Below are 27,948 nucleotides of genomic sequence, written 5' to 3'. Positions count from 1 at the left end.
TGAATGGCTCAGATGAATGAATTGGTCTCTGATAATAAATTAAATGTCTAGATCAAATTCAGTCTAAAAGAATAACTTCAAAATCATTGTTGCTGTGTTTTCTGCTACAGTGGCTTCTCTTAACTCTTACCTTTTTGTACTTGCTGTTGTCTTGCCTTTTTCTGATAAAATATTATTTTTCATGCTTTTTTAATTTATTCTTCTTGTATTTAATTTATTCTTCTTGTATCTTCTTTATTCTTACAGTAGTAGACCTTTATAATAACACATTGAAGAGGTTTTATTGGACTGTGAGGATGGGTTTGGGACACATGCTTCTCTATAACTTTCATTCAATGTTTTTTGCATTGAAAATTTACCTTTAGATTCTGTAATACTCTATTTTATCTTTTGTTAATAAAGCTTAGAACTTCATTCTAGATTGGGAGCTGTGATAAAAACATTTCTTTTAAATGAAAATTCTGAGTAGATTTGTCACTGGTCCCATAGAGCTCTTCTGTTTCATCTTTGCCTGGCTTGTAGGTTTAAAATGAATGCAACAACTGTTAAATGAAGTTTTATTCTGGTAGCTACTGGTAGCTAATTAAAAGCAAACATTGAACATCTGTGGATGTTGTAGATGAATAACTAGTTTTGAATCAATGTAATTTTTATTTTCTGTAAACATTTACACTGAAAAAAATACACCGACCTAAATAAAATTGTTTATACCACAAAGTTAGTTTACTGTCATCTCTGCATTCCCCAGAACACTTGATGACAGAAAAGCTAGATCTGAAAAAATGAGGCTGTGGTATGTGTCCCATGAAACTAACTTTTTTGTGCATTAACCCAACTTGACCATAGTAAACATGTTTTGAGTCTATCCTTCAGCTGTACTGAAGAGAAGGTAACTCACTTTTCTTAGGCTTTTAAATGACTACAAAGGAAAAAAAATAATTGTACCCTTATTTAATGTATAGTACTCTGTCTTTTTCTGGTGTGACGCAGATACAGTCCCAACTTAACTACTATACTATACTAATCTCTTGTTGACTGTGGACAATCCAAAAAAAAAAGAGAAGCAAAACTTTCATACACCAGTACTGATACAGTCTGCAGAATATGAAGCTTAAATGGGGCATACAGAATTTCTTAGAGGATGTGTTTCTTTGATCAGTGGTCAGAAAGTGGAACTCAGCTGCAGAATAGGACGTGACCTTCCCAGACATTTTCATATCACAGCCACCGTTCTCCAGGTGGCTGTGTGTAACCTTGAGACTATTCAACATAACTACACTGCAGAATTTGCAAAATACATAAATATATCTCACTGGTGTTGCAAGTTGGAAACAGACAAGGTGATTGGCCTAAGTAGTATATACTTCTGGATGCTTGTGGAGTACTTTAATTCCTCATTCGCAAAAGCTTCTGTTCAGTTGAACATGTTGTAATGAGTTAATCACTCATAAAAAAACTTTTCAATTTTGATACTAATGGTTTGGGGCTTTGTTTTACATTTGTATTGAGAACTGCATGACATTCTTAGGTAAGTGGTCATATGCACAATTTGTACTTAATATTATACTTAATTTATACTTAATACTACAAGTATATATACTATATATATAAGTATATATACTATATAATAATACAAGTATATATAATACTTGTAGTATTAGGTATATACTACAAGTGATGAAATCTGGTGGACTGGTAGTTGATCAAGGATGCTCTCTAACTTGTAAATGCTCTTTCAGCCCTGAGTACTGTGCTGTTGTAATAGGAATTGCAGATGTGAATGGCTGATGTGTAATTTCTGCTACAATGTGACAAAATGATAGACCTAATTTCTGTCACAAAAACTTGGTAGGTTTTCTTCATGTTTACATTAATATAAAACAAATGAAAAGGGAGAAAAGGTATTATTTTTTCCAGCCTTACTCAATTATTTCTCTAGAAAGCACTCATGCAGTGTCTCTTCATGCCCTGTTCTCCTTTTCAGTTTTCCATTGAGGAAAATTCTCTCCTTGCTTTTTAATGACTTCCAGTGTGTAGCTTTTTTATGTTCCTTGACTATGAATCCTAGTTTTTTGGCCAAACCTTATGCTTCTCTGCATTGGTTTGACTGTTCTCATCTGTGTTTTGCATTGACTGATACTTTCTATTATTTCCCTATCCATATGCCACTTCACTTTTCTTATGGTTTTCCCACTGTATTAGAAAGTGATAAATGTAGTGATTGTTTTTTCTGACTTTCAGAGGCTTGAAACCAGCTTTTCAGGAGCTCTTTAATCTTACACAGGATGAGAGAGTTATACTCCCAAATAATGGCTCAGGCATAACAAAGGATGCATCAGATGTGTCAGATCCTTTCAAGTAGTAATGCTACCCATTTAGGGAGAAGGAGAGGAACATCCAGGTGCTGAAGTGGAATATTTGGATCCCAGGTGAACCAAGTAAAGAGAGAGCCATTGGGTCATATCCAGAAGAGAGAATTTATCATTGAGTCATCAAGGAAAAACTCTTTCAATTTTGCTTTATTCTCACCTAACTAATATTTTCACTAAAATAAATAAGCATATAATCTTACAAAGAGCAAAGAAAATGAAAAACTTGACCTTTGAAAATGACACAATATTTTATAGTAACTGATCCAAAAAATACGGTTTATTTAAATATAAATCATCACTTATGCAATAGAATTTTGTAATTTTTTTCAGCTTTCTCTGTCCAGCTGGTGAATACTGCTGCATTGTTTACTCAGTTCTTTTTTTCTTCTGTTTTGAAGGGGAAAGACTTTTAAACTCTAGTAAAAATTGAACAGGTACGGTGATTAATATCTCTCTTCTCTCTCTGAACAAGTTAAAAAAAAATAATAAATATGTTACACAGGCTTATTTTTTTTCTGTTCCATTTAAAGTTTTTTCCTCCCCAACTCATACTTCCATTCTTGTTGCTAATGAGTGTATCATCTAAAAATAGATATGTTCATCATTCTATAATATTTTGTATCTTTCTAGATTGGAGGCCAGTGTAATTGTAAGAGACATGTGTCTGGCAGACAATGCAATCAGTGCCAGGAAGGATTCTACAATCTACAACAGTCAAACCCTGATGGCTGCAGTCCCTGTAACTGTAATACCTCTGGGACAGTCGATGGAGATATTACCTGTCACCAAAATTCAGGCCAGTGCAAGTGCAAAGCAAATGTTATTGGTATGTGTAATGCAAGAGTTCGGAGCCACTTTTCTTGTTATCTCTGGAAATAAACACTTGATTTGTAAATGAAAAGTATAGTAAACTTCTTTGCTGAAGGCAGAATTTAAAAATGAATGAAATTAACTGTTGGAAAAATATTAATTTAATAATTCTATCAAACTACAGCTTGAAGCTTAGTTTAATCAACCCTTTAGAAGTTTCTTTATGGTATAGATGCATTAGCTTACATAGCTCCATACTAATAAGGCACAGAAATAATGTAATTTGCTTACTGCATAGATGTTTCTTTTAGGAAATTAACACTTTTTCAAAATGTTTTATACTTAATGAGTTCTAAGCAAATCATTTCCATGCTAGTTTTCTTAATAGAGCAAAATAAATGGATTTTTTTTCTCAAAATATTCTGTGCTACAGGGTCCTTTGTGATAAATCTATCCATTTTTTTCTATTATATTTCTTTGAACTGTTCCTATGAAATGCAAAATAAGTCAACATAATTCCACAGATCATGTACATAGCTAGGGTTAGTTATCAAGGGCCACATAATTTTAATTTTGTAATTCAATGCCAAGCTGATTATAATAAACTGCTACCTTCTGCGTTATTTATCATTTTTTTTACAAGACATGCTTTTTTGTTTGTTACTCCCACAGGTATTTTTCAGAAATTAGATTTGATTATAGCAATTTATTACTTCCAGCGTATTTGAGGGGAGCCACAGCCACATAAGGACAAAATTTATCAAGTGCCCAAAATACACAGTATATATAATACACTTTGAAATGTTGATGTATGGGAATATTATGCAAGGAGAATTTCCTGATAAAGTGAGCCTTGCATGGTAACTGTACGTGTCTCAGACTATACATGTCTCAAGAAAAAAAAAAAGATATCTTTTCCTGCTTTGTTATTAACACAATTAGTAATCTATTCTTTTGTCAGTTAAATGTGGTTGTAGGTTGTGTTAACAACATTCAAGCTTCAAGTTTCTAATAATTTATAATTTATTGATTTGTGAAAATTGAATTATTTGTAATATTGTGAGCATTCCTTTGTCTCTTCTTTCTTCTTGTTGTAGCTGGAATTTCAAAAAAGGAATTTCAAAATAACAAATAAAGAAAAATAACTCTAAACAGACATAAAACTGAACCATCTCTATCCTCTTTCTGTGGAATGCAAAGTACCTGTTTTCCATATGGTAAAGAGGGTGATAAAAGTCAAATATAATCTCTGTGACTTTATCTGTGCATCCTAAAACCACTCTTTAGTAAAGTTCAGTAAAATGAACTTCAGAACATTCTTAATTAAATGTTCTTTGCATACATTTTGATTTTTCTAAAATTCTTCCTCTGTGAAAATGTTTTTCTTAACTCAGTGGGAGTTTGGTGTACAAGAAATGCACAGTGTGGTTCTTACATATTTGATTGTCTACATATTACTTTTCTCTCTTTGATGGGAACAATAAGAATTATTTCTGCTAAAAAGTAGCACAAAACCAGTGTAAATCTATGCTTTCTGCAAATTTATTTCTAAGAGAAGTGGGGGGGCTTTTGTTAAACAAGTAACCAACTATTAACAGGATAAAGACATAATTCTTTCCAGACTGGGTTATCTTTTTTGTTTTCCAAACCAATTCTAATAAGCTTCTATATATACATAAGCTTCTATATACACATGCAGTAAACTTAACAGAGAATTTGGATTTGTAAATTGTTTTTTAGAGCAAACAGTCTGTTGCCCTTTTATCTATTTAAACAAACATCATAACAGAAAAATGCAACCATGGACTGTGGTGTTATGAAACATGAACTGTTAGAGTTAACACAACTGTTAAATCTTACTAATGATTCTATCACCAGTAAAATACATTAGCACCAATAATTTTATTAAAGTAGGTCATTCATCTAGAATAAAAAGGTAGAAGAATGTGAATTAAATGCCAAGCGTGCTAACTCCCCTGTACTTGTTAACATTGAATGTGATGCCCTGTAGGCCTTCCTCAGTATCGTTAGGAATAGATTACCTGTCAGGAATATGTATGGCATATTCAAATAAGCACTGCGCATATTTTTAAAACTGATATGATATGAATCCATGTAGACCAATTTTAATAGTTCAAAATGAGTCATAATTCTTGTTAACAATACAGTTATTTTTAAAATTTGCAGCAATAGTGGTCCTTTTTTATTTTCCTTATTGAAATTAAATGATATGCCTTAGGTGAGTCATTCATCACTGTTAAAGGAACTTGCCTTCTGTTGGAGTTTTTGAGTTTTATCCATATGTATAATGTATTTCCTACCATTTTTTAGTTTTATTTTTCTGCATATAAGATGTTAAATATATGTTTGTATGTTTTTGTACTTTTAAATGATAACATTTTGGTAGAAGATTGTATTTATTTTTTTCAGGATGCAACAATTAAGTGATGGCTTCACAGTGAAGGATTTTCCCACTGCAAGGGAATGCAAAATTGAATTTGCATTTTTCATATAATAATCTAGTTTGCTTTCTTGTAATGTACATTTTATAAACTAAAATAAAAATGCTATCCCTTGGGGCAGGGATAAAGCAAGTAATGACTTTGAAAACAAAGCTAATAAAACAACAGGATGAAGTATGAAGAAAAACGTTTAGATTTCAGTGTACTGTATGAATTAACTAAATCATACATTTAGATAAAAATATTTCATTTTGGATTATGGAAAACATTTCTGCTTTCAGAGAGGTTTTTCAGTTAGCTTTCAGCCAACAATAAACACTAACAGAAGTGTAAGCATTGTTCAAAACAAAGTACAATGTTAAGTAAGTCATCAGAATTAGTCTTATGTTGTCCTAGAATATATTTAATGTTTTTAATATAGTATATAAATCTGTTATCGGAAAGGACTGAAAGCCAAGTACTATTCCCTTTATGTTGCACTGTACTACATAGGGAGAATAGTTCATGTAAGCACTGGTTGTGCAACAGGTGATTTTCCAGGGACGAAGGTGATTTTTTTTTTTTTTTGGTCTTGAAATGTTGCAAAGAATCTCTTGTAGAAGTAGCTTAAATTATATTGAGATGACAAAAGAAATGGATGAGTTCTGGAACAAACTGGAAAAGCAAACAGGTTTTTGGGATGCCACTGCTCTTCAATTAATCTGTGCAGCCCTTTCATTCCTGTTAATTATGCTAGTGAAGAATATTACACACAACTTTCCCCCAAGTATGCTTACACTATTTTTGAATTGAAATTGATGGATTTTCAGCTATATTACTTTTATTTTTATTACCTTTTATCTTTCCAGGTCTTAGGTGTGATAATTGCAATTTTGGATTTAAAGCTCTCAGATATTCCAATGAAGATGGATGTGAGCCTTGTTGGTGCAACAGCCATGGCTCAGTGAACCAATTTTGCAATCCTCTCACTGGGCAGTGCAATTGTAAAGAACAAGTAAAAGGACTTCACTGTGATACCTGTGTGGACAACTTTTATGGGCTAGATGTGACTGGCTGCAAGGCTTGTGAGTGTAACATTGCAGGTTCGTTTTCTGGAACAGTGTGCAATGCAAAGACAGGGCAATGTGCATGTAAACCAAATATTGGAGGAAGACGATGCAACAGATGCCTAGATGGCTACCACAAAGTACAAGACAAACATTCCTTTGTTTGCCTGCCATGTGACTGTGATAAGGCAGGTACAGTAAATGGCTCTCTTCTTTGTGACAAATCAACAGGACAGTGTCCTTGCAAAGCTGGTGTAACTGGCCTTCAGTGCAATCAGTGCATGCTTCACACGTACAACCTCAGCATGAGCAACCTCCTTGGCTGCCAGCATTGTGACTGTGATGCTCTGGGTACATTAGCAGGAACAGTTTGTGACCATCTTTCTGGACAGTGTGTATGTCTGCCTCATCGTCAGGGGAGAAGGTGTAATGAGTGTAAGCCAGGTAAGGAAATTGAAAGAAAATCTATCTGATGTAGTAAGCTTTGTTTTGTTGCACGTTGTCATAGTTCCTCCAGTTTTAATGTGTACTTCATGTCTGACACTTCTCTGATGTCATTAATTTTGTTTATTTATTTACATTTTTTCCTAACTTTGTGAGTGAGGGGGAAGTATTAATGTCTGTATTGACATTAAATATGTATTCTATTGCCAGAGACTATATAATGTCATTACAACACTTTTGATATGTCCAAAATATCTTATTCTTGTAGATATTGGAAAACTATCCAATTCATCACAACCAATTCACTGAATAACTTGCAGTCTAAAAGTTAAATTAGCATAGTTTGATGACCTCATAACAAAATAGTGGTTTTGGATGGATGAGGACAAGCACTTAAGGAAGCGTAAAGCTGAGCATGGTACAGAGGAGTGGTGGAACTTAGATTCTGGCATGGAGATAATTTGGTTGAACTCAGATGGTGCTGGCAAGTATGCTGCTCGGAAACTGTACATCTGCCTTGCTGTGTTGAAGATGTGCTGGCTTTCATGAGGACTGCTTGCAGTTTGACCCTACAAATAGCTGATAGAGCAGTTGCTGTGTGTCTGTTCAAGCTTTCATACTGTATTATTGTACACAGAGTTTAAATGTCCGTTATAAGTGGGTAGTTCTGTAGTTACACATAAATGTTTTTGTTTTAAAAAGGAGGTGGTTAAAGTGAAACTACAGGTAATATTAACCTACCTTGAATAATAATATCAAGCAGATAGATTTAGTTCATGTTAAATATATATGCAATTTATTAAAATAGCAGGTCACATTAAAAGGTACATTATAGCTCCATTGGTTTTAATATGCCATTCAATAATTTGAACAGAGGTTAAAAAAGCTGCTTAACCTCCATTAAGTATTTTTAAAAATATTTTAATTTAAATTATTTTAGATGCATATACTAATAAATAAGGCACTGTTCTGTTTTTCTTAGTTCCTCCTCCAGTGCTATTTGACCTGCTAACCCTCTACAGCAGCCACTTAATCAGAGATCGGCAGAGGAGTGATGTCAAGGCTTCCCGAGTCAGCGACCGCCCTTGTCCTTGAAAAAGAAAGGCCAGGGTTTATGCAGAACTAAATGGTTTAAAAAGGTTTAATTGATAGTATGAACGGTTGATAGTATGAACAGTTTGTGGAAAAGCCTACATGGCACTCAAAGGAATACTTCCACAATAGTTCCTGTTAAAAAAAATAATAATATATATATGTATGTATGTATGTATTCACACGTATATATTCATTTTCATAAGAATATCGTTTAACATTGCTAAGAAATAAGTGTAAACATGTATGTGCCGAACACAGAGCTCTCTTTTGTAGGTGAAAGTGTAAGTCCTTAGTACTGTAAAAGCATTGTATTACTCTTAGTATAGTATACAGTGTACTGTGGTATTTTCATTGTCATTTCAGTGTTGACCCCAGTCTGAGCTGATTCCGTACTGTACTGTATCCGACTTTATATAAAATCTTTGTTAATATATTCCAAAGAAAATTTTCTATAAAACAGGGTTGATTATAATGAGAAAGTCAAAACACGCAGTTGAATTAGTATTGCTTACCCCTGTCAGAAAGCTGGAAGTAAGAAAATGGTGGGGGAGATGGGGTGGGGAGGGGTGTGTTGGTGGGAAGAATACACAACACAAAACACATCAAACCAAAATCTCAAGAAATTCAGACCATAGTATCAGGTAGATTGTGACTGTTGATAGAAGGACTTGGTTAATCAGAAGTGTAACAAAGAAAAAATGCAACAACAAACTTAGTAGTGGAAAAGCTGTATGATGAAATGGGAGAGGTGAATTGTATTGGACAACTTTGTGTCATAGATGTATGAAGCCTTGAAAAAATGACTGTGAAACTCCCATTTATTTTACAAAGAAAAGTATGGAAGAATTGAATTGACTTCAGGTACACTGTAGCCTTGCTTTGTTTTTTCTTGGAACAAAGACAAGAAAATGCACTCCAACTATATATGGAGTCAACACCGCCTAATTAAAAGCACACCATTAACTTGTTTAAACTGTCATCCCTAAAACATAGTGAGGATTTCTTAAGCTAGTTTAGCTGTTGTCCTTGCAGCTAAACATTCCTAAAACATACGGAAGGCATTTTGGATTTGTGGCCTGAGTTTCCTTAGTAGAATACAGGGTCTGTCTTTTTTTTTTTTTAATCCTTGTATAATTAGTGATATTTAAAATAACTTAAGAAGAAAGAATTCCCCATTGTATCATACCTTCTATATGCTTCAAGAAAATCTGTGAAGTTTCCAGAAGTTACTAAAGCCTTAATGCAGGAAGAGCTGTCAAGGGAGAGGAATTCAAACACAAATGCAACTTCAGGAAATCATTTTACTATGAGAATTTCCTTTTTGTAAATTGTTTGAAGAGCATTCAGACATGTGTATCATCTCATAAGATGCATCCGTGACCTGCTGGCTTCCAATTTGTTCTGACAGAAGTAACATTTTTCATAGACTTATTCATGCTTGTATATACTTTAAACTAGTTGTGTTTAAAACAAAACAGAACAAAACAAAAAAAAAGAGAGAGAGAGGAAAACTTGTTTCTAAGAGAAAACAGAACAAAAATGCAGTCTTACATTATATATCAACTTGGTTTTGAGATGTCCTACATTGCAGAAGTAGAGATCTGATCTTTCTAACTGCTGCATAGGAGTGAACAGTTGTCTTATTACTGTCATTCCATGATGATTAAGATTTGCTCCACACAAATCCTCCTCAACACAGAACATAGATCTTGAATCTTCTCATCAGTGCAGCAAAGAAACAAACCAAACCAAAAAGGTATTTTGTGAGTTATTTGCTTAATGACTACAGCTTTTCAGCTGGACATAGCATAGAAAAGGTGTAAACCAGAATGCAGAACATGTGGCCAGGCAAATGTATGGAGCTTTTGTGTATGTGTTGCCCTCTCTTTTAGACCAGAGAAATGTGAAGTATGCAGTGACAAAACTGGCAGTGTTGCTAACCATTTTACAACACAGACTGTAGTTGTAGTTAAGAAATGAGTGATACTGATGTAGTCGATAAGCATGTATATGTGCTAAGGAATTTTTCAGGTGGTCCCTTTTCATGTAGTGGGAGAAATAGTATGAGTATAATTAAAGAAGGAAGATGAATACTTTGCTATGACTTTCATTCTTCCTTTTGAAGAGTGTATTTGATTGACAAATGTGATCAGTTATAGTTGAATTAGAAAAAAATCTGAAAAAGAATAAGCATAATACTAGCTATATACTTAGATCTTGTAGAGATTTGCAGTGGCTGTCTTAAAATTGGAAATTGGCTCTGTTATACAACAGTGGATCCTTCATAAAGCAAATTTTATGAGCCCTTCTAACCTTGCTGTAAATTTAGCTTGCATTAAGTTGTTTCTTATTCCTTCCTGCCAAATTCTAGGTGGTAGAAGTAAATAATAATAATTATGACAAATGGTATGAATTTGTCTCTTCTCTTTTTGTCAATGCTTATTTAAGTTATTAATTTGCCTATACATTTTTGGGGGGGCTGGGGGGAGCATTCTCATGTTTTCACATACCTCACTTTTTCATACCTTTCTTTTTTTATTAATTGACTATTACTTGCCACTTTTAGATTTCAAGAATATCAAGAAACTCATGTAGATGTTTAGAGTGCTTGTAGAAGATTATCATAAAAAAAAAAAAAAAGTATCAAATTCTATACTCCTCTACAGTGGTTTGGCTGTTATGATATTAGGGTATAGACATTAGAACCAGGCTGTTTAACTTGAGGCTATTGATTCTTTATACTCACAATACTTTTTCCGCTGTGACAAAAGTATATGCTATAGTGATGAGTCCTGCTTAGCTGAAATTCATTTCTATACTAGAGATCAGCTTATTTATCCACTATGGTCTTTTCTTACACATCACTTCTATGCAAAACTTCTGGTGGACAAGGATCCATTGTAGCCTGCATGATTATCATTTACTACAGCTGTAAACTGGGTACCGAAGTAGTGCTTTGACCTTCTGCTGGAGTCCAGGCTTAAACTTGTTTCCTATCTTCCAGTTACATTCTTCAAGTGGAGTTCATTGTGCTCAAGAGTGACATTGCTGGGAAATGGTCTCTTCTATTTATGCACAGGATGGGTACTGTACTGTGCAGACAACTGCAGTATGAGATAATACATGCTGCCTCACTAATAACTTCAAGCTATTCTGTCTCTGCAGTGGCTCAGTTTGGGGCCTCTCTGGAATAAAGTGCCAACAGCATGGTTTTTTTACGATGCGAATGTATGTTAACTGGAGACTGATATCACTTCAGTGTCCACTTGAGATTTATCTCACTGAGGACCAGAGGCTAAACTCGAACAAAGATTTGAGCAGTAAAATTCTAATGTTTTCAATTTGTTTAGTTCTTCTGCTATTTGGATATGAGCTCACAGTGCAACACTGCTATGAAGACAGAGAATACTACCCTAGGGGTGTATATATGAAGCTATCTCATGTAAGAGAAAATAAATAATAAGGCCTTGGGCAATATGACATGTTAAAATACAATTTTGGGCCCCTTATTATAAAGCAGGACATCAGAAAGTTATTGGACAGTGAAAAAGGTTTGGTAACTGAGAACATGACTAAGAAGAAACTGATTGAATTTCATCTGTAGATAAGAAAGCTGTCTGACAAGTCTGTGCAAATACTGCATACCTGTTTGACTAAAGATGGATTTTCTTCTGTTCAGGTTGTGCGATAATTAATAGTAAACAGATGACAGAGACGGAAACTCCTAACAACAGCCCTATCTTAGGTTCAGTGTTTGAAGATCAGTACTCACAGCTGACAAGTGCCAGACTAAGACTGCATCACCATCATCAGTTGCATAAGTCATACACGTAAAAAAAAAAAAAAAGACTATACTAGTGGTACATTATCACACAAAATTGTACAAAATGTCTTGCTTGTAATTTCATGTGAGGCTGTGAATGATGAATTACGTTCTTCAATTCTCAGCTTAGAAGTATATACAGTCTGTCTAATTTTATTTATCTGAAATGGGTTAGTTGCATGGATGAAGTTTGATTGTGAGGGGAAAGAAAAATAAATAGTATAGCTTAAATGTACCAAATATACTGTGGGGAAAGTAGAGTGAATGCGCTAGTTGATAATTTGAAATAATACAGGAACAGAAGGGTGGCATTCAGAATGAAAGCTTTTTAATAGCAGATGAGTAACTTTTTTTCAATAGTTTATTATTTACTGTGAAAGGTGTTTTTATTTATTTATTGTGTGTGTGTGTGTAGGATACAAGCTATGTGTTTAATAGGAGTAAAAAAAAAAGAAAAAAAATCACATAGACCTGGGAATACTGACTAAATATAGGCGTTTTTAAGAATCTTCCTAATGTTCCAAGGGTTCAGCCAACCACTGGCTGAGAAAGATTAAGAGACCTTCCTAAGAAAACAAATGCATTTCTTGCATTTTGCAACTGTTTAATACTGGCCATTGTCAGGGATTAGATCACAGACCAGAATATACAAATGCCTGTTCTTGCGTATTATTTTTTATGCTTCTACTGCTTGTGGTGCATTTGTTAGCACCTCTCATGTCCTTGGGTCTTTACTTTCCCCATCGATATGTTAATGTACTCCTCCTATTTTGCATTTGAATTTGCGCTGTCTATAACAAAGTCTGAAGATAGAGAATAAAAAATCAGAATTGGCAACTGCAGTATGAATATCATCTTTAAAAATGCCAATGACAACATTTAGAAGCTCTGTGCTGCAGGAAGGCTATACTGCTTTGTTTTGGGTTATATGTATCACTTAATCTTTCATTCTTTTGTTTCATCCTGGATTATAGGCAAGTTAATATCAGTCTTATTGGGTTCACTTTTTGCATCTGTTCTTATATTGTCGCTTATACAAAATCGCTTTCTCTCTTTTAGGTTTTTATTTTTCTCAATCCAGTGTCACTGGCTGTCTGCCATGCCTGTGCCATGTAGCCGGTTCAGTGAGTCAGGTTTGTGATACGCTAACTGGCCAATGTACTTGCCAAGATGCCTCTGTAACAGGACAGACATGTGAACGTTGCAAAGAACATTATTTTGGATTTGACTCTGTCACAGGGAGGTGAGTGTTTTCTTTTTTACAATTCAGTTATATCATACTTTACATTTTTCTCATGGTACCTCTTTCTGAGTGACAATAAAAAGGTGCTCTACTTATAGTAAGCCTTCTTTGAATTTATGTACACTCTGAGATTTACATGTTGTACGTTATATGTTTACTCTGTGCTTGCTTGTGCAGTAAAAAGTTTTGCCACAGATTTCAGTAGAAACAAAATGAAAGCTAATGCTATCTAATGTATTAGATACTGGTAATTGTTTCATTACAATTCTGCGGTGTCCTCTGTAATGTGTCATTTTCTAGGGTGTTAATCATTTACTCTTAAAATACAGGTTTTGGATTATATATAGGAAATGTAATCTGCCATTCTAATAAGCAGAATGCTTATGAAAAGAGGGAGACATTTTCATGGAAAAATAAAGTAAAAAATTTACAGATATCCCTGTCTTTACAAATTTTTCAGCAGCAGCAGCAGTAGAAATATAGCACCTCTCCTCTTAAAAATCTGTTTTTCTGAAGGTGTGCGTGTTTTTCAGGACTTAGTTATGTGCCACAGGGTGAATTGTTTATCTAATGTAACCTGGGGCCTTTACGTACAGTGAAATTATATGGATATATTCTCCATATATGTAAGGGGTGTAAAGTATATCTATAGATAGTGCATTGTACTTCCAACTATTGCTCTATCTTTCTCTTCCAGTGTCGTCTTTCTTGCTTAATCCCCACAATCTCAATTTTCTTTTAAATATTGTCCAGAAAGATTGCACAGCTGTAATGCTATCATATTTTTATGCAGACTGATGGTGGTAACGTGTTTTCTTATGATGGTGGTAACGTGTTTTCTTATGCTTAACATTTTTGCCCTTAAAAAAACAAAACTCCACAAAAAAAGACTTAAGCAAAATGTACCATGTTCTTTCCCTTGTGCTCCTTTCCCCCAGCTACTGTGGGTAGACATGCTTTTAGGCAGTGATTATCAGTCTTGTCTGGCATATACTTGACATTATTCTGCAGATTTTTCACTTTCACTTTTATGTTACTGTCACTCATTAGGAGATTTTTAAAATTATTTTTTACTGTTGTAGGTCACAGAGGCTTCTGCTAATGGCCATAAAGTAATCTGTAGAATAAGGACTTCCTATTTTCACTTCCTGCCATTTCTAATGGTAAAGGATATAATCTGTGCAATATTAAATTTCCCTTTTAAATATGTTTTCCTTATTATTACTGATTTTTTTTTTTTAGTTCCTTGGAGTAGATTTTATTTCTTATTTTTAGTATGTGAGCAAAAGGTTTCAATGTTGAAGAAATAGCTCTCCTGAACTACATATTGGCCCCTAATTACTTGCATTTTGAGCTGCATTCTGAAATTCAAAATCTAGAAATATCTAGATCCAGTGTAGCTCATCTTGTAAAGACAGAAGTTTTTACAGTTCTGGAATTTGAATCAGAGTTGTTTTAATGCCTTAATACTTCTTAATCCTCATGACAGTATTGAAGACTGTTCCAGTAGTACATTAACATGATTAACTTGTGTTGCATACACTTGGCTTCCTTTTGGTTAGCATCTACTCGGTCAGTGTACCTCTATTCTTCAGGCAGAAACATTTATCTACTGAAAATGGTAATCCGAGTCTCTATTAGTCTATCTTAATCCATTTCTTTAACTGTTATTATCTTCTTAAAAAAAGCAATATGCTTTTTCTTTCTTTGTGAAGTTATGAAGCAATTTAAACCATCCTGGCTCTTAGTGTCTTTTAAGGATTCTACAGTAACAGAATAAAAAGGGTATGAGTTATCTGTAGTGGCAAAGACATATCTGTCTTAGCACAATAGCAGAAAAGAAGCAGAAGTGGTGATACACAGAAACTGTGAGTCTTTAAAATTCTATGAGCCTTAGAAGAAATCAACACACACGTACATTCCTCTGTGATGTTCTTAAGATAAAACAGGAACTCCATATTTTTAATGCATTTCAGCTTATGAAGCAGGAAAATTTCCTTGGCAATCAGGGAATTAGAGATTCTGGGTGTTTGTAGTGGTCTGAACAGATCTGTAATGATTATGGGCATTGTTACGCATTTGAAATTACTTATCTCTGTATTGTTTACTATAATGAACAGGTCAATGAACATCACAAATTGTTTATCTATCTATATATATATCTTGACAGATTACTGTTTATGAAATCCATTTAGCAAGTGAAGTTTTCCCATAAGGATGAAAAATGAAGATTTTAAACAGATTGCTGGAGAGGCTCTAACTGCACCTAGAGAGTCAATGTAATAAAGGTTTCTCTATATTAATATTACAAAAACCATTTATCCTCACAAAATCAATATTGCAATTCATCTTGGCCCGACATTTCTCTATCCATGTTTTAAAGTCCGTTTTCTTTGATTATATGTAATTCTCATTTAATAAATCTCAAATATATTTGACTCAGAGTATCCTGATGAAGTAGCATTTAACAAGAACGCTGAAAATATTCCTTACATGATTAAAAATTTAAAAGAATTAATTTTTCTCTTTTTAATTGAATGAATCCTTAATCATGAACTGTGAATGAAAACAAAGCCAGTTCTACCATTCTGCTGTTAGAGAAAACAATGTATGTGGCATCTTGACCCTAAAAATAAATGTGGGCAACCCTATGGAACTGGATATGATGACATGCTTGCTGCTTACAAGATCAGGACCCTAATTCAGTACAGGTGGAGAAAGGGAGCCTACACTTTAGAAGAAAATTCAACTATTTCAAGTGAAAAGAAGCAGCCCCACCCTATCAGGCAGTGAAAAGTATTACTGTGAATGTAGGTGTATGCGAGTTTGATTGTCTCATGTGAATGATAATGAAAACTGGGATACTCAGGGGGGGCCCTGATTTGTGCAGTAATATACAGGAGAGTAGAAAGAAAAGCTTGTGCTTGTCTCATACTGTTTATATACTGAGACTATTTTGTTACCCCCCAACTATATGCAATAAATATCATATAATCAAATTATGAAATAATAAAATATTGCATCGCTGAGCAAATAATTGTGCCTTCTTTCTTTCTCTAACTAATCCATTTTTTTAAGTTATGGCATTTAAATAGTCTAAACAAAACCTCTATTTGAAGGGGGATTTGGATGCACTGTCTACAGATGAAAAGACTTAATACAGTTTGAAAAAATTGCCCTTTTCTCTTGACTATAAAAGAGCACAAACTACAGTACAGTGGTTTCCAAGAGAGAATGTATTTTATTTATTCCCAAAGGGATATTAGTCCATAAAACAAATTTGCAGCTTATTTTGCAGCTTTAGCTTTTATCAGCCTTTTTAAGGGTGTTGAATGATTACCCAGGAGATCACACAGCACGAGCTGCTGTGGAGTAAAGGAACTCTAATACAGATAGCTCTGTGATGGGTAGAAAATATATGTGAAGAGTTTTCTTAAACTTGTTTAAAAATCTGTCACATTTAATGTCTATTTCACTGATTATTGACCTGAATTTTCGTGTCCTAATGTGAAAACAGTTTCCACCACCCCTTCCATTTTCCTTTGTCGTAAAAAGCCAACACCTAAACGGTAACTGAACTCACTTTTATTTCTGCCTCCATACAGATAGGAAGAGATAGGCCAAAGTGACAGTGATAACTGGAAAAAAAATGTGAAGTAAATTGTGTAAAGGCACCACCACCTATTTCCTCAGATCTGGTGAAATTGGTCAAGGGGAGATAAGCAGAAAATAAACAAACAATTCTAATCTAGTCTTAGAGCTAGCAGCAGAGGGGAAGTGGCAGGGCTACCTCTCCCTCAGATTCTTCCAAGGTCTTTCTGCTGCTTCATCATCTTGGGACCTGGTGCCTGGAGTAATATAAGAATCCCTCTAGGCTAATATTGTTTGGGCTTGAAAATGGGACTCAAAATTTTGCAGCTCAGGACAAGGGGAGTGATGTGCAGATTTTCTAGCATGTTTTAGCTGCACTGTATAGTTCAAAATTTCTCCCAGTTCTTGATTTTTCAAAACTCTTTTAAATTATACTCAAAAATTCAATGTTTTATTTGCCATTGTTGACTTTTTCTGCTACAACAAATAATAGTAGTCTGTAGGTATTATAAAAGTAGTTGCAGTAAAGAAAAAAATGCTTTGCTTAACTTCTGAGATTTTGCAAGTCTTTGAATATTTGCATAATCTGTCATTGGTATCCCTGCTTTAAATGAGTGTCAGTGGGGAAATAATATAGCAAGTGAAAAACAAGTTGATTGCGAGAGGTTCCACATGCAAAAAACAAAGCATAAATTAGTGCTGAAAGTGTTGTACTGATGCCGCAGAGATTTACAGAATTAAAATGTGGCATTTTTATGAACTGATGCTTATATATATATAATATATATATATATAATATATATATATATTTAATTTAACAAATACCTTAATTTAAACATCTAGTGTAAGTATCCTTTTAAGTTAATTCCATTTTGTCTATCAGGCAGCAAGGGAAATGTGCTTTCTGTTATAATAAGTTTTGCTTATCTTTGAATTTTTTACTATTTTGATCTGATATTTTTTTCTCCACTTTTGTCTTTGTATTCTTTCTGCTTTATCTGCAGTGGTTTATTTTTGCAACTTCAAGTGGCCTCTGTTATAATAAATTATTAACTAATTTTCATTTTCAACAAAAGACTAGTTTACTTTAAATTAGAAGGTTGCCTATTTTGTGCAGAAACCTGTGAAACTGGTAGCACATGTAACCCTGAACTCTAGTTGTGAAAAAAAGGTTCATGGGTAAGCATTGCAAGACTGAGTGCATAATGTGGTTATTACCAAACATCATTATGCATTTGATATGTGGATCAATGTATTTAATAGATCTTTAATTTTGAGCAGTTTTCGTATAAATCAGAATATTATTCTGGCATTGAGGTTTTAATTTTTATAATGGGCACTTTTTTAAAGTTACTTTTTTATCAGGCTAATGGATTTTCTGCTGTGTTTCAGGCTATTTCACCGTTTATGATTTTTAAATTGTGTTACACAAGAATCTTTTAAACAAAATCCTACTGTGCTTAACTGAAGTGCTAATGTGTTGTGATCACTTCCTTGATTTGTTTTTGTTTATAGATGTCAGCACTGTAATTGTCATCCTGCAGGAGCCATTAGTGCAACTTGTCATCTTGTTACTGGACAGTGTGTTTGTAAACAGTTTGTAACTGGCTTGAAATGTGACAACTGTGCTCCTGATGCTAGTAATTTGGATGTCCACAACCTATTTGGCTGCAGTAAAAGTAAGTGGATGTTAGGTCTTAAAAAACATGTATTTCAAATTAATGTTTCATTATTGATTTAGTGAGCATTAAAATAGTTTATCGGTACTAAACTTGGGTTTGGCATTTTTTCCCTTCATATTTCTTGCCCTTAGTTTAGGTGTTTTTCATGATTGTGAAAAACAATAATTTTTTTTCATTATTGTCTTTCATGATTAGGTGTTCTTAGGAGTGTTTTCTGTTGTGATGTAAAGACTGCTTAGTATCATACACACAGCTTACACTTACCAGTCTAGCCCACTTGAGAAGTAATGGCCCATAATTCCCTTGCACTTCCTACCACTTTCCTTGCAATGTCAAAAGTATAGTCCACCTTTTAGTCACATTAATAGAATAGTACTTTTACAGCTTACAGCTTAGCCCCCTGTCTTGCCATTGACAGGAGGCAGAAGTCTTGCCTTCTGGTCAGAAAATCACAAGATTTGTGATTAATTCAAAATCTGCTCCTCAGTGCAACATTACTATGCCTGTCTCCTCATGGATTTGTTTTCTGTTGTTGTTGTTGTCCCGCCAGTTTGGGAAAATATGTGATGTGGAGCATCATAAACTGGGATGTGTGAGCCTGAGCTAATGCTGTGTTGATGGCCACATCCTGAGTTGTACTGAGTCATGTTGCAACGGAACACCTGCACTTCCAACTTTGCAGGGAGTCTGGATGTGAAAAGAGATGGCAAGACTTTGTCGTAACTGGTCAAAACTGAATGTTCTGATTTGCTTACTGGTCCACTGTCTCTATACTGGCAGGGATTTTAAAGAAGGAGAGGAAAGGTGTATTTAATAAGAAGATTCATATTTTAAGTTGTCTTCAATTCTGTGTTTGGAAAAAAGCTTTGAGGACATCATACCATGGAGTGCCAAACTCTATGGGTAGGACCTGAGCTAATTGTGAAAAAGTTGTGCTGTGTCTCTGTGGTACGCTCTACTGCCATATGCAGTTAACAACCCAGTCTTAAAAGTCTCATAACCAGTTAATGAGGTACTCTGAAGATGCTAATTGGTCATTTCTGTTAGCAGACCTAATTGATAATGGCCTGACCAGACGTATAGTGAGAGTTAGCTCATGTAGCCATGTGTAATGCAACAACAAGGTTAGATGTTCCCAAGTAATCTCTGCAGTGTGTTTCTGGATCCTCTTTCAACAAAATACGTTTCTGTATTTTGCACAGGCATTTAGGCATGATATATCATTGTGATATGCACATACTGTGGACTTGCAAGTAGAGATGTATATGCACAAAGAATTTGTTTACAAGGACCCTTTGATTCTTGTTTGTATTTGGATTGTAAATCCCTTTGAATTCTGAATAATATATATAGCAGAATGCATAATACTATAAATGGGATAGAACAACGGTAATGTTTCAGAGGTGATTGTTCTCAAAGTTTGGAATTGTTTAAGATACAATTTTGTATTGTTCTTCCCTTTACTCTTCTGTAGAACATATAGTATCTGTTCACTGTGCAGATAGTTGATTGGTTGTTGTTTCTTTTAAAAGTGTAGGATGTTTCAACTGAATGTATAATAATAATAATATATGTCACTTTTATGATGCTGTTCATCTTCAAAGTGCTTTACAAACATAAACCAACCTACTTATTTATGTTGGGATATACATTGGATAAAGGTCAATGGCAATTCAACTATAAAATTGATTAATAATAACATGACATAGATAAATAATATCATAGATTTTAGTTAGAAAAAATACATCGGCAGTATTCTAAATGACATGCGGAGTCCTCTTCTGGACATAAGTGATATAGCAATTGCTGTTTTTCGATTATTCATACCAAAATACTTCTTGCACGGATAAAGAACTTTGACTTACTTTGATATTTGTGATTATTTTCATAGCAATACAGTATTTTTTTATACACATCTTTACTTGTCTTTGCTTTTAATAGCAAATGTAAGCTGCTATCACTATGCAACTAATATTTTTTAATGTAGAGACCTATTTTCAGTTTTTCTGCTCAACAATATCTTAAATACACCATAAACAATTCTGAAATACAATACTTTGCTTACACATCTGAAATGTAAAACAGCAAATATGGGAGCAATATGTGATAGTGAGAGACTACTCACCGGAAAATAAAGGTTATGCCAGTAAGTTTGATTGCTCTGGTATTTTATGCATGTATTAAATGGAGGGAAACCTTCCAAAAATGTCAGGGATTTAGGATTCTTAAACTTGACTGCTGTAGACTCTTTAACATATATTCACTTCATAACTCAGCTGAACCCAAAAACTTTAGACTGGCAGCAAAACAAAGTATGCTTTCTAATTGGGGATGAAGGTTGTGTCCTGTTCAATGCAATGGATTCTAGAAATATTTTCTGCTATTTCTTGGCTGAGATACTGCAGAAGGAAAAGGATTTTTCATTATCGTACTCTAAGTAAAGAGCTTCGACTCATATTTTATGTATATGTTTAAAAACCCATATGTAATGACACCCGCTGATGTTGGCGTAATTCTCTACATCTATCACTTGTGTGAATTGAGGTCCTCATGTCATTTCCCATTTGTAACTTCACTCTTTGCTTCTTTTCTCCTGTTTGACTGAACAGATTTTGATAATTATCTTTTGGTGATTTGTGTACATTAAGCAAATATCCACACAACAGAGATGATGATCATTTGTAAATAGAAGGAGAATGACAATAATTTATAAATAGAAGGAGAAAAAAATAATGAAAAGCTATATGCTTCTAATGTTTCTATTTCTAGGGAGAAAGGGATGTTTTTTTATCTAGTACATGGTAGCTTGCTCCATGTATTGATTTCTGTACTTCCACCCAATATTCTGGGCAAAATGTTGTCCTGTAGATCCCTTGTTTTTCCCTCCCTTGGCAAAGAGGGTAGGGAAATTGCACAGTCTGACTTTGAGTCAACCTATAGAAATTACTAGCTGCCAAAGGAGACCAGAGTTGTTCAGTGCTAATGCATAGTATAGGGAGGGTCAGAGAGTAATGCTGTCACATATAACACAGCGAGTGGGGATCTCACAGCAGGATATGAACTCATGCTCTGAGTTAAATAACATAAATGTATTTATGTGCACATATATCTATGGATACATATGCGTCTATGAATGTACATTTTTTTTCTGAGTGATAGCCATATCTTACAAAGAACCATGATCATATATTTGAATTATAAAAGGGACATGGAGGAAACTTTGACCATCTTTCTAATAGTGTGAGACTTTTGGCCAGTGAACTTCAGGCTTGTTTATGTCTTTACAGATAGTAGTGCAATTAAGTAACATTTTTTCTGAAGTTAATGGAGGCAATAGCAGAGTAATATTTTGGTAAATAAGAATTTCGAGCCTATTTCTTAAAATGTTAAGATGCCTCGCTCTCATTGATTTATAATTTTATTGGAAACAAATAGAAGTAAATTGCCTAAATAAATAATTGCCTTCACAATCTGCCCCTTTGTTTTATGTCAGTTAATTAGATAGGCATATTGTAACACTTCAGTAAAATGTGTAGTTAGTTAGACTTTCCATTTCTGTTCTATTAGAGGAAGTTTATGCCAGGCCTATGCTAAAATTGAATGAATCCTCTGGAAAAAAAAAAAAATTATAATTGAACTATAGACTTCAGTAACGCAACCAGATAAATACGTTCCCTTTTTATAGTAGTCTTGAAATATATTTGGCCAAAAAAAAAAAAAAAAAAAGAAAAAAAAGCAGAAAAAAGCGTGTTTGGAAAATTGTGGTGTATTTGCTTTAATTTTGGGGAGCAGGAATTAAGGGCAGTAATTAATTTGTCAGTTGTTTTAATGTGTACATTTGTTTGATGTACTTGGATAACAAGCTTTCTTGGAGAGCGTTTGGATGGATCAGTTCCATTTATGAATGTCTTGCCTGGGTGATTGTATGTTTATATACAGCTTTTCTTTGAAGAAAAAATACCTTTTTCTTTATGCTTTTATTTATTTGTGTAATTATTGGTTACATTCATTATTATATACTCTGTTTTTATTTATATGTGTTTTAGCTCCGTTACAGCAACCACCTCCTACAGGAGAAGTTCTCAATTCCTCTGTTATCAGTCTTTCATGGAATTCTCCTGACTCTCCAAATTCTAACCGGCTTACTTATCTACTGTATAGAGATGAGGCTGAAATTTATGTAGTAGAAGACTATTACCCCTATAGTAAGTATTTATAAGATGACATCAAAGTTTTTGTGTATGTGCAAATGTGTATATATTTGTATATTTTTTCTTAATTATTTCTGCCTCCTGTCATTATCATCCTTTGTGATTTTTAATACTTTATCTTCCTTTAGTGGGTCGTTGATCTGTTATTAATGTTTCTTGAAAGAAATTAACACCCTGGACAAAAATCAGTAAAGTGAATCATACAAAATGGCTGATAATTTTTTACTTTTGAATCTAAAACACCTTACTAAAAGCATTCCCTGCGAAAATACACAGGCTACAAGAGAGACACTGCTAAAATCCTGGATAAAGAATTAGGGTGAATGGAATAGACCATAAAGTGCTTAAACTCTTTTTTTTTTTTTTTTTTTTTTTTTAATCCTCCTGGTTTTAAACTGTTAACAGATTAGGAAAGCTTTTTATGGTCTAACTTTTAGCACCTTCTGTTAAGCTATCAGTGTAGTTCCTGGTTTGCCTTTTGCAGCACCACTTTCTTGATGTTGAGGCTTGCAAAGGGATCCTCAGAAGGCAGTCCTCAAGGATTTTGCACTCTGTCCTAGATGGAAAGGCTGTTTTGTGCTAATATTGATCCTCTTATCAAAGAGAAGGAGATTTGGATTCTGATTTTACATATATACTGTACACAAGTGTTTTTTAAAAGGATAGGTATGGTTTAATACCCCTAAACTTAGATTTCCCTTCTAGCAGCTTCTTTGCTGCATATTCATACCAAAGGAGCTTCAGTATTTTTCAGAAGTTAAGACTTTCTAATTGTTGGTATGTACCCTGCAGTATGTGTGGGAGAAAGACTTATACAGTGAAATAAGGTTCATAAGGTTTATCTATTACTATTTTTTAATGTTCTGGTGCATTCTGCTTTGTTACAATTGATCACTGCATGTAATCAATTGGCTTAGGCTTGAATGGGATACTCTGTAGTATGTACTGTGAAGGAAGGTATGCAACCCGTGCATGGGATTAACTGACTGAGAGGAGAGAAAGAAAAATTATAATAATAGAAAAAAAAAGAAAAGAAAAGAAAAGAAAAAATAAAGCAAACAGAAAATATGCCAATCCCTTATTTGCTTTACAAGTCTAAATTTAGTAAAAAATATTGTTATTTCAAAAGTGACACTATTATATGTTTTCTTGTCTTAAATTTGTGCTCTGTAATGTAATAAACTCAGAGTGCATTATTAAGGATGTTATTTCATGACTCCACTTACATACTTTATAGAGTGAAAAAATCTGAATATCATTATCTGGATAATGAAACTGTTTCTACTTAATAAAATGTTTCTACTTAATAAAACTTTCAATTTCTGAAAACAGATTTGGTTTAAAAAGGCATTTTTGACACTTTCTGGCAAAAAATCTAATTGCTTTCTAAAAAATAAATTTTAAAAATTTAATTAATTTCTAATTAATGATGTGAAATCATCTGCTGGCCTTTGAATGCCAAAAATACTTTGTTAATGCCATCAGAACTTTGTTTTATTTTAAGAAAAAATAGTTTATTACTTTTTTTCTCAGTATATCATGGAATTTAGAATGTTTATGATATATCCTGTGAATGCGACAGGATAATGAATATTACTTTATAACTAAATGAGAGTTTTATAGAAACACTGAACTTTCCAAGGAAAAAATAAGGATAATCCTCTAAATTGTACTGGAGATCTGGCTGATACTATTGTAAAATGCCTAATTAAAACACTGTTCTGCTAACTGCTCTCAGAAACCAGAGGCACAGTAGATACTACTCTGTCTTAAGGCTAAAATGAAACACTTGCTCTAAAATGTGGGGGGAAAATAGCAAGGGTACTTAAGATTCTAACTCCAAATCACACAGGTTCTAGCTTTATTTTTATTTTTTAATTTGTTTATTTTTATCTAGCCTATATTCCTATCAAAATAAAACTTACCACCTAGTTATCAATTGTTCATCAGCATTGAAAAAACTTGCTGAATTCAATCCAGTGTCTTGTAATGCACACAGATATTGCAAAAGCCACTACTGCTGCTGGCAGAGCCATTTTGGAACCTTGCCTAAAGTACCAGGGTTTAAAAGAGTAGAAGATGAGAGTACCCAGTCCCTTTACTGCTGAACTCCATTGACAAGTTTGTGATCATGTGTGTAGTTAATGTGCTTTAAGCAATTACTGGGGCTGCTGCTGCTGCTGCTTTTGTACTACGATGAATACAAACTGAATATCTAGCAATACAGATTATTCTGTGGTGGTCTTTATGTTGTACTTAGGGCTGTCTTGCTTGTGCAGATTTACGGAGAGGACTGAGAAATAGATCTGTCCTCTCCATTTGCTTTGAAGAAGTTTTGAGAGTATCCATGCTGTAGCATATAATATACTGTTCAGTGTTTCTTAAACCAAAACTATGTATGACATCAGTTGTATATAAATTCATATTGTGACATGGCTGGACATAGGCTAAGATGCATAGCTGCTTCTAGGATATACCTGAGAGGTATTCGTGGTCATGGCTGCTAAAAAGCTATCTAACATAATGGAAAGTGAGAGGTGAGGAAGGTAAATACAGGCTTCAGACCTTTTTAATAAGTATTTGCACTTCTGTTTCATTCTTCATCCAAGATCAAGTGCTTTACAAATGAACTATTAAGCACTGTTTTAGAAGTGAGGACATGAAAGCATAGAGAGGTCAAATATGTGGTCTTATTCAATGAAATAAATGAAAAAAAGAGGTGTAAAATTTCATGGATTTTTTTCTATATCAGCTCCACTAATACTGATGCTGATTTACATTTGAAATCACTATTTCCAAGCAAAGGATGAATAATAAGATAATTATACTAATCTTGTTCATGATGAAAGCAGGAACTAGGAGGAATTCAGTGGAAAATCTGTTTCTCTGGTGTTGGCAATGTACATTGGGAGATTTAAAAAAATAATAAAAATTGAGAAGTTACAATGATCATGATGATCTCAAGAAGAGCGTGCAAACATGCATAAATATCTTACATATTGAGCTTGTTGGAAGGACCTTAAGTATACAAAATAAGATTTTTTAAAAATGTGTTAGACTGATAAAATTTTATTCTCACCTATTTGTTTTAGGTATTCAGACCTTCATTGATACCACCTTATCTCCATATACCTTCTATTCCTACTACATCCAAGCCAGCAACATTCATGGTTCTACTAGAAGTGCCTCAGTGACATACAGAACAAAGTCTGGGACACCTACAGGAAACTTGAACTTAACTCCAGTCTTTCCTGTTAGTCACCATTCTGTTTTGCTTTACTGGACAGCCCCATCAAATGACTCTGGGCCCATAGAGAAATACATTTTGACGTGTACTGGCTTGGTTGATCTTCAGCCTTGTGGCCAATATGAAGGCTTAAAAACTTCAGCAATTATTTGGAATCTCATGCCATTTACAAAATATGTTTTTTCTGTGCAAGCTTGTACTTCTGGAGGTTGCTTAAAGGGCCAGCCAGTGACAGTAATTACTGCACAAGCTCCTCCAGAAGGCCTACTCCCACCGGTTATAAAAACCATCAGCTCTACAGAACTGTCTGTGGAATGGTCGCCACCTGCAAAACCAAATGGTAGGACATATATTTATTTTCACAAGTCAAAAATTTTGCAAAGAAAAATCAGTATTTTTCTCCAATTTGATTAGAATATCCTTAGCTGTGGGACATAAACTGAGAATAAAGTAAGGAATCATCTGAATTTGCCTGACACCACTAAATGTAGTCTTGGAGTCTGTTTTGTTATTTTGGAGTCTAGAACACCGGTGTGCTGGGTTCAGGATTTAGGCCTTAGATTCAGGATTTAGCCCTTAGTGGCATCTGCTGCATCAAAAAAGCACATTTATAATTAAACATTTACAGTAAAATTAATTTTTTCCTAATTTGCCAAATAGGCTAGTTCAGACAGATGTGTGATATTGCTGCATAAAGCATAAATAAACAGGCAATAGTTATGAAAAGAATCTAAAAATTAACAGAGAAATCTGTTTTTAAAACCATTTGTCATGTGTTGTAACTAATTCTATTACCAGTGTAACTTTGTTAGGGATTACGCTATTGCCAAGAGTTGCTGGTCTAACTTGCCTAATAATATTTTAGGTTTTTGAATCTGAGAACACAGCTGTTGTAGGATACTTTTGTGATGCCACAAATTTTACTGGTAAACACTTTATCTCTTGATATACATGCCATTGAGCTTTGTGATCTTGCACTTACAAGCACTAATATTTGTGCATTCTAAACCAAACCTGTTTATCTCTTCACAAAATGAGCCTATTTCTCCGTTCCCAAAATGAGCAGGTGTGTATTGGGGGCTTAGCATTCTCTATGAACATTTTTGCTAGGTTTTACCAGGTGAGACAGGAAGAATGTCTCTAAGTTTTTAGAAGTGCCGTTCCTATAATACAGGCCATGAAAATGGCTGTCAATACTTGTGCATCAATGTGTAGCATATATTGCTCATGGTTTCCTTCATAGCAATTACCTGTGTGTAATGCCAGTACAACAGGAAGTTTTAAGCAATCCTCTTAAATTTCATTTCTGGTTAGATTTCCTGGAGTTTGCAAATGACAAACAAGAAGTTTTTAGAAGTTTATCTTTAGAAGTTTTTTCTCCTAAGCTGCATCTCTGTTTCCATGCATGATTATAGCCCCAAATATATATATTATATGGTAATTAACTTTATCTCCTTTCTTCAATATCTCATCTCCTTTATTTTGGAAATCTCTAGGCAGCACTCTTGCGCTCTGTTTGTGGAGCTAAACCATTTCCGTGATCATTCCTAGGTCATGTATCTCTTCATACTGCAATGGTGAAGCCATTTTTTCCAAAGTGCTGAGACCTTTCCATGTGTGTAATAGGTTTACTCTGATGGAAAATCCTTTTTCTTTCACACACAGATCTGTGTATCTACACACTATCCTGTAGTTGTTTCTGAACTATTAGCATTTAATTCTCACTCAAAAAAAAAAAAAGTCCCCTATTCATTGTGTAAAAATAAATAAATAAATAAATAAACTTGAAAATGTCCTTTAGTTCAGGTATTTGTTATCAAATCCCAAAATTGTATGGAGGTGAAAATAAACAGTGTAATGCAAGAAATGGCAAAACGAGTATTTGGTTGATAACTACACAGGTTATTAAACTTCTTATGCTA

At 34.0% G+C, this 27,948-nt stretch overlaps 1 protein-coding gene across 2 annotated transcripts in view; it reads left to right on the top strand.

Moving 5' to 3' along the window:
• USH2A (usherin) overlaps positions 1–27,948 on the top strand; it is a 404,558-nt gene that overhangs the window by 80,806 nt on the left and 295,804 nt on the right. For both annotated transcript variants that reach the window (XM_068675985.1, XM_068675984.1), the window contains exons 12-17: positions 3,003–3,198; positions 6,493–7,134; positions 13,112–13,295; positions 18,402–18,565; positions 22,615–22,773; positions 25,872–26,366. In XM_068675985.1, coding sequence (XP_068532086.1) covers positions 3,003–3,198; positions 6,493–7,134; positions 13,112–13,295; positions 18,402–18,565; positions 22,615–22,773; positions 25,872–26,366 — 1,840 coding nt within the window. The remainder of the gene's footprint in view (positions 1–3,002; positions 3,199–6,492; positions 7,135–13,111; positions 13,296–18,401; positions 18,566–22,614; positions 22,774–25,871; positions 26,367–27,948) is intronic.

Source organism: Anas acuta, chromosome 3 (assembly GCF_963932015.1).
Source record: "Anas acuta chromosome 3, bAnaAcu1.1, whole genome shotgun sequence".
Lineage (NCBI taxonomy): Eukaryota > Metazoa > Chordata > Aves > Anseriformes > Anatidae > Anas > Anas acuta.
This window is presented reverse-complemented; position numbering and strand designations above follow the sequence as displayed.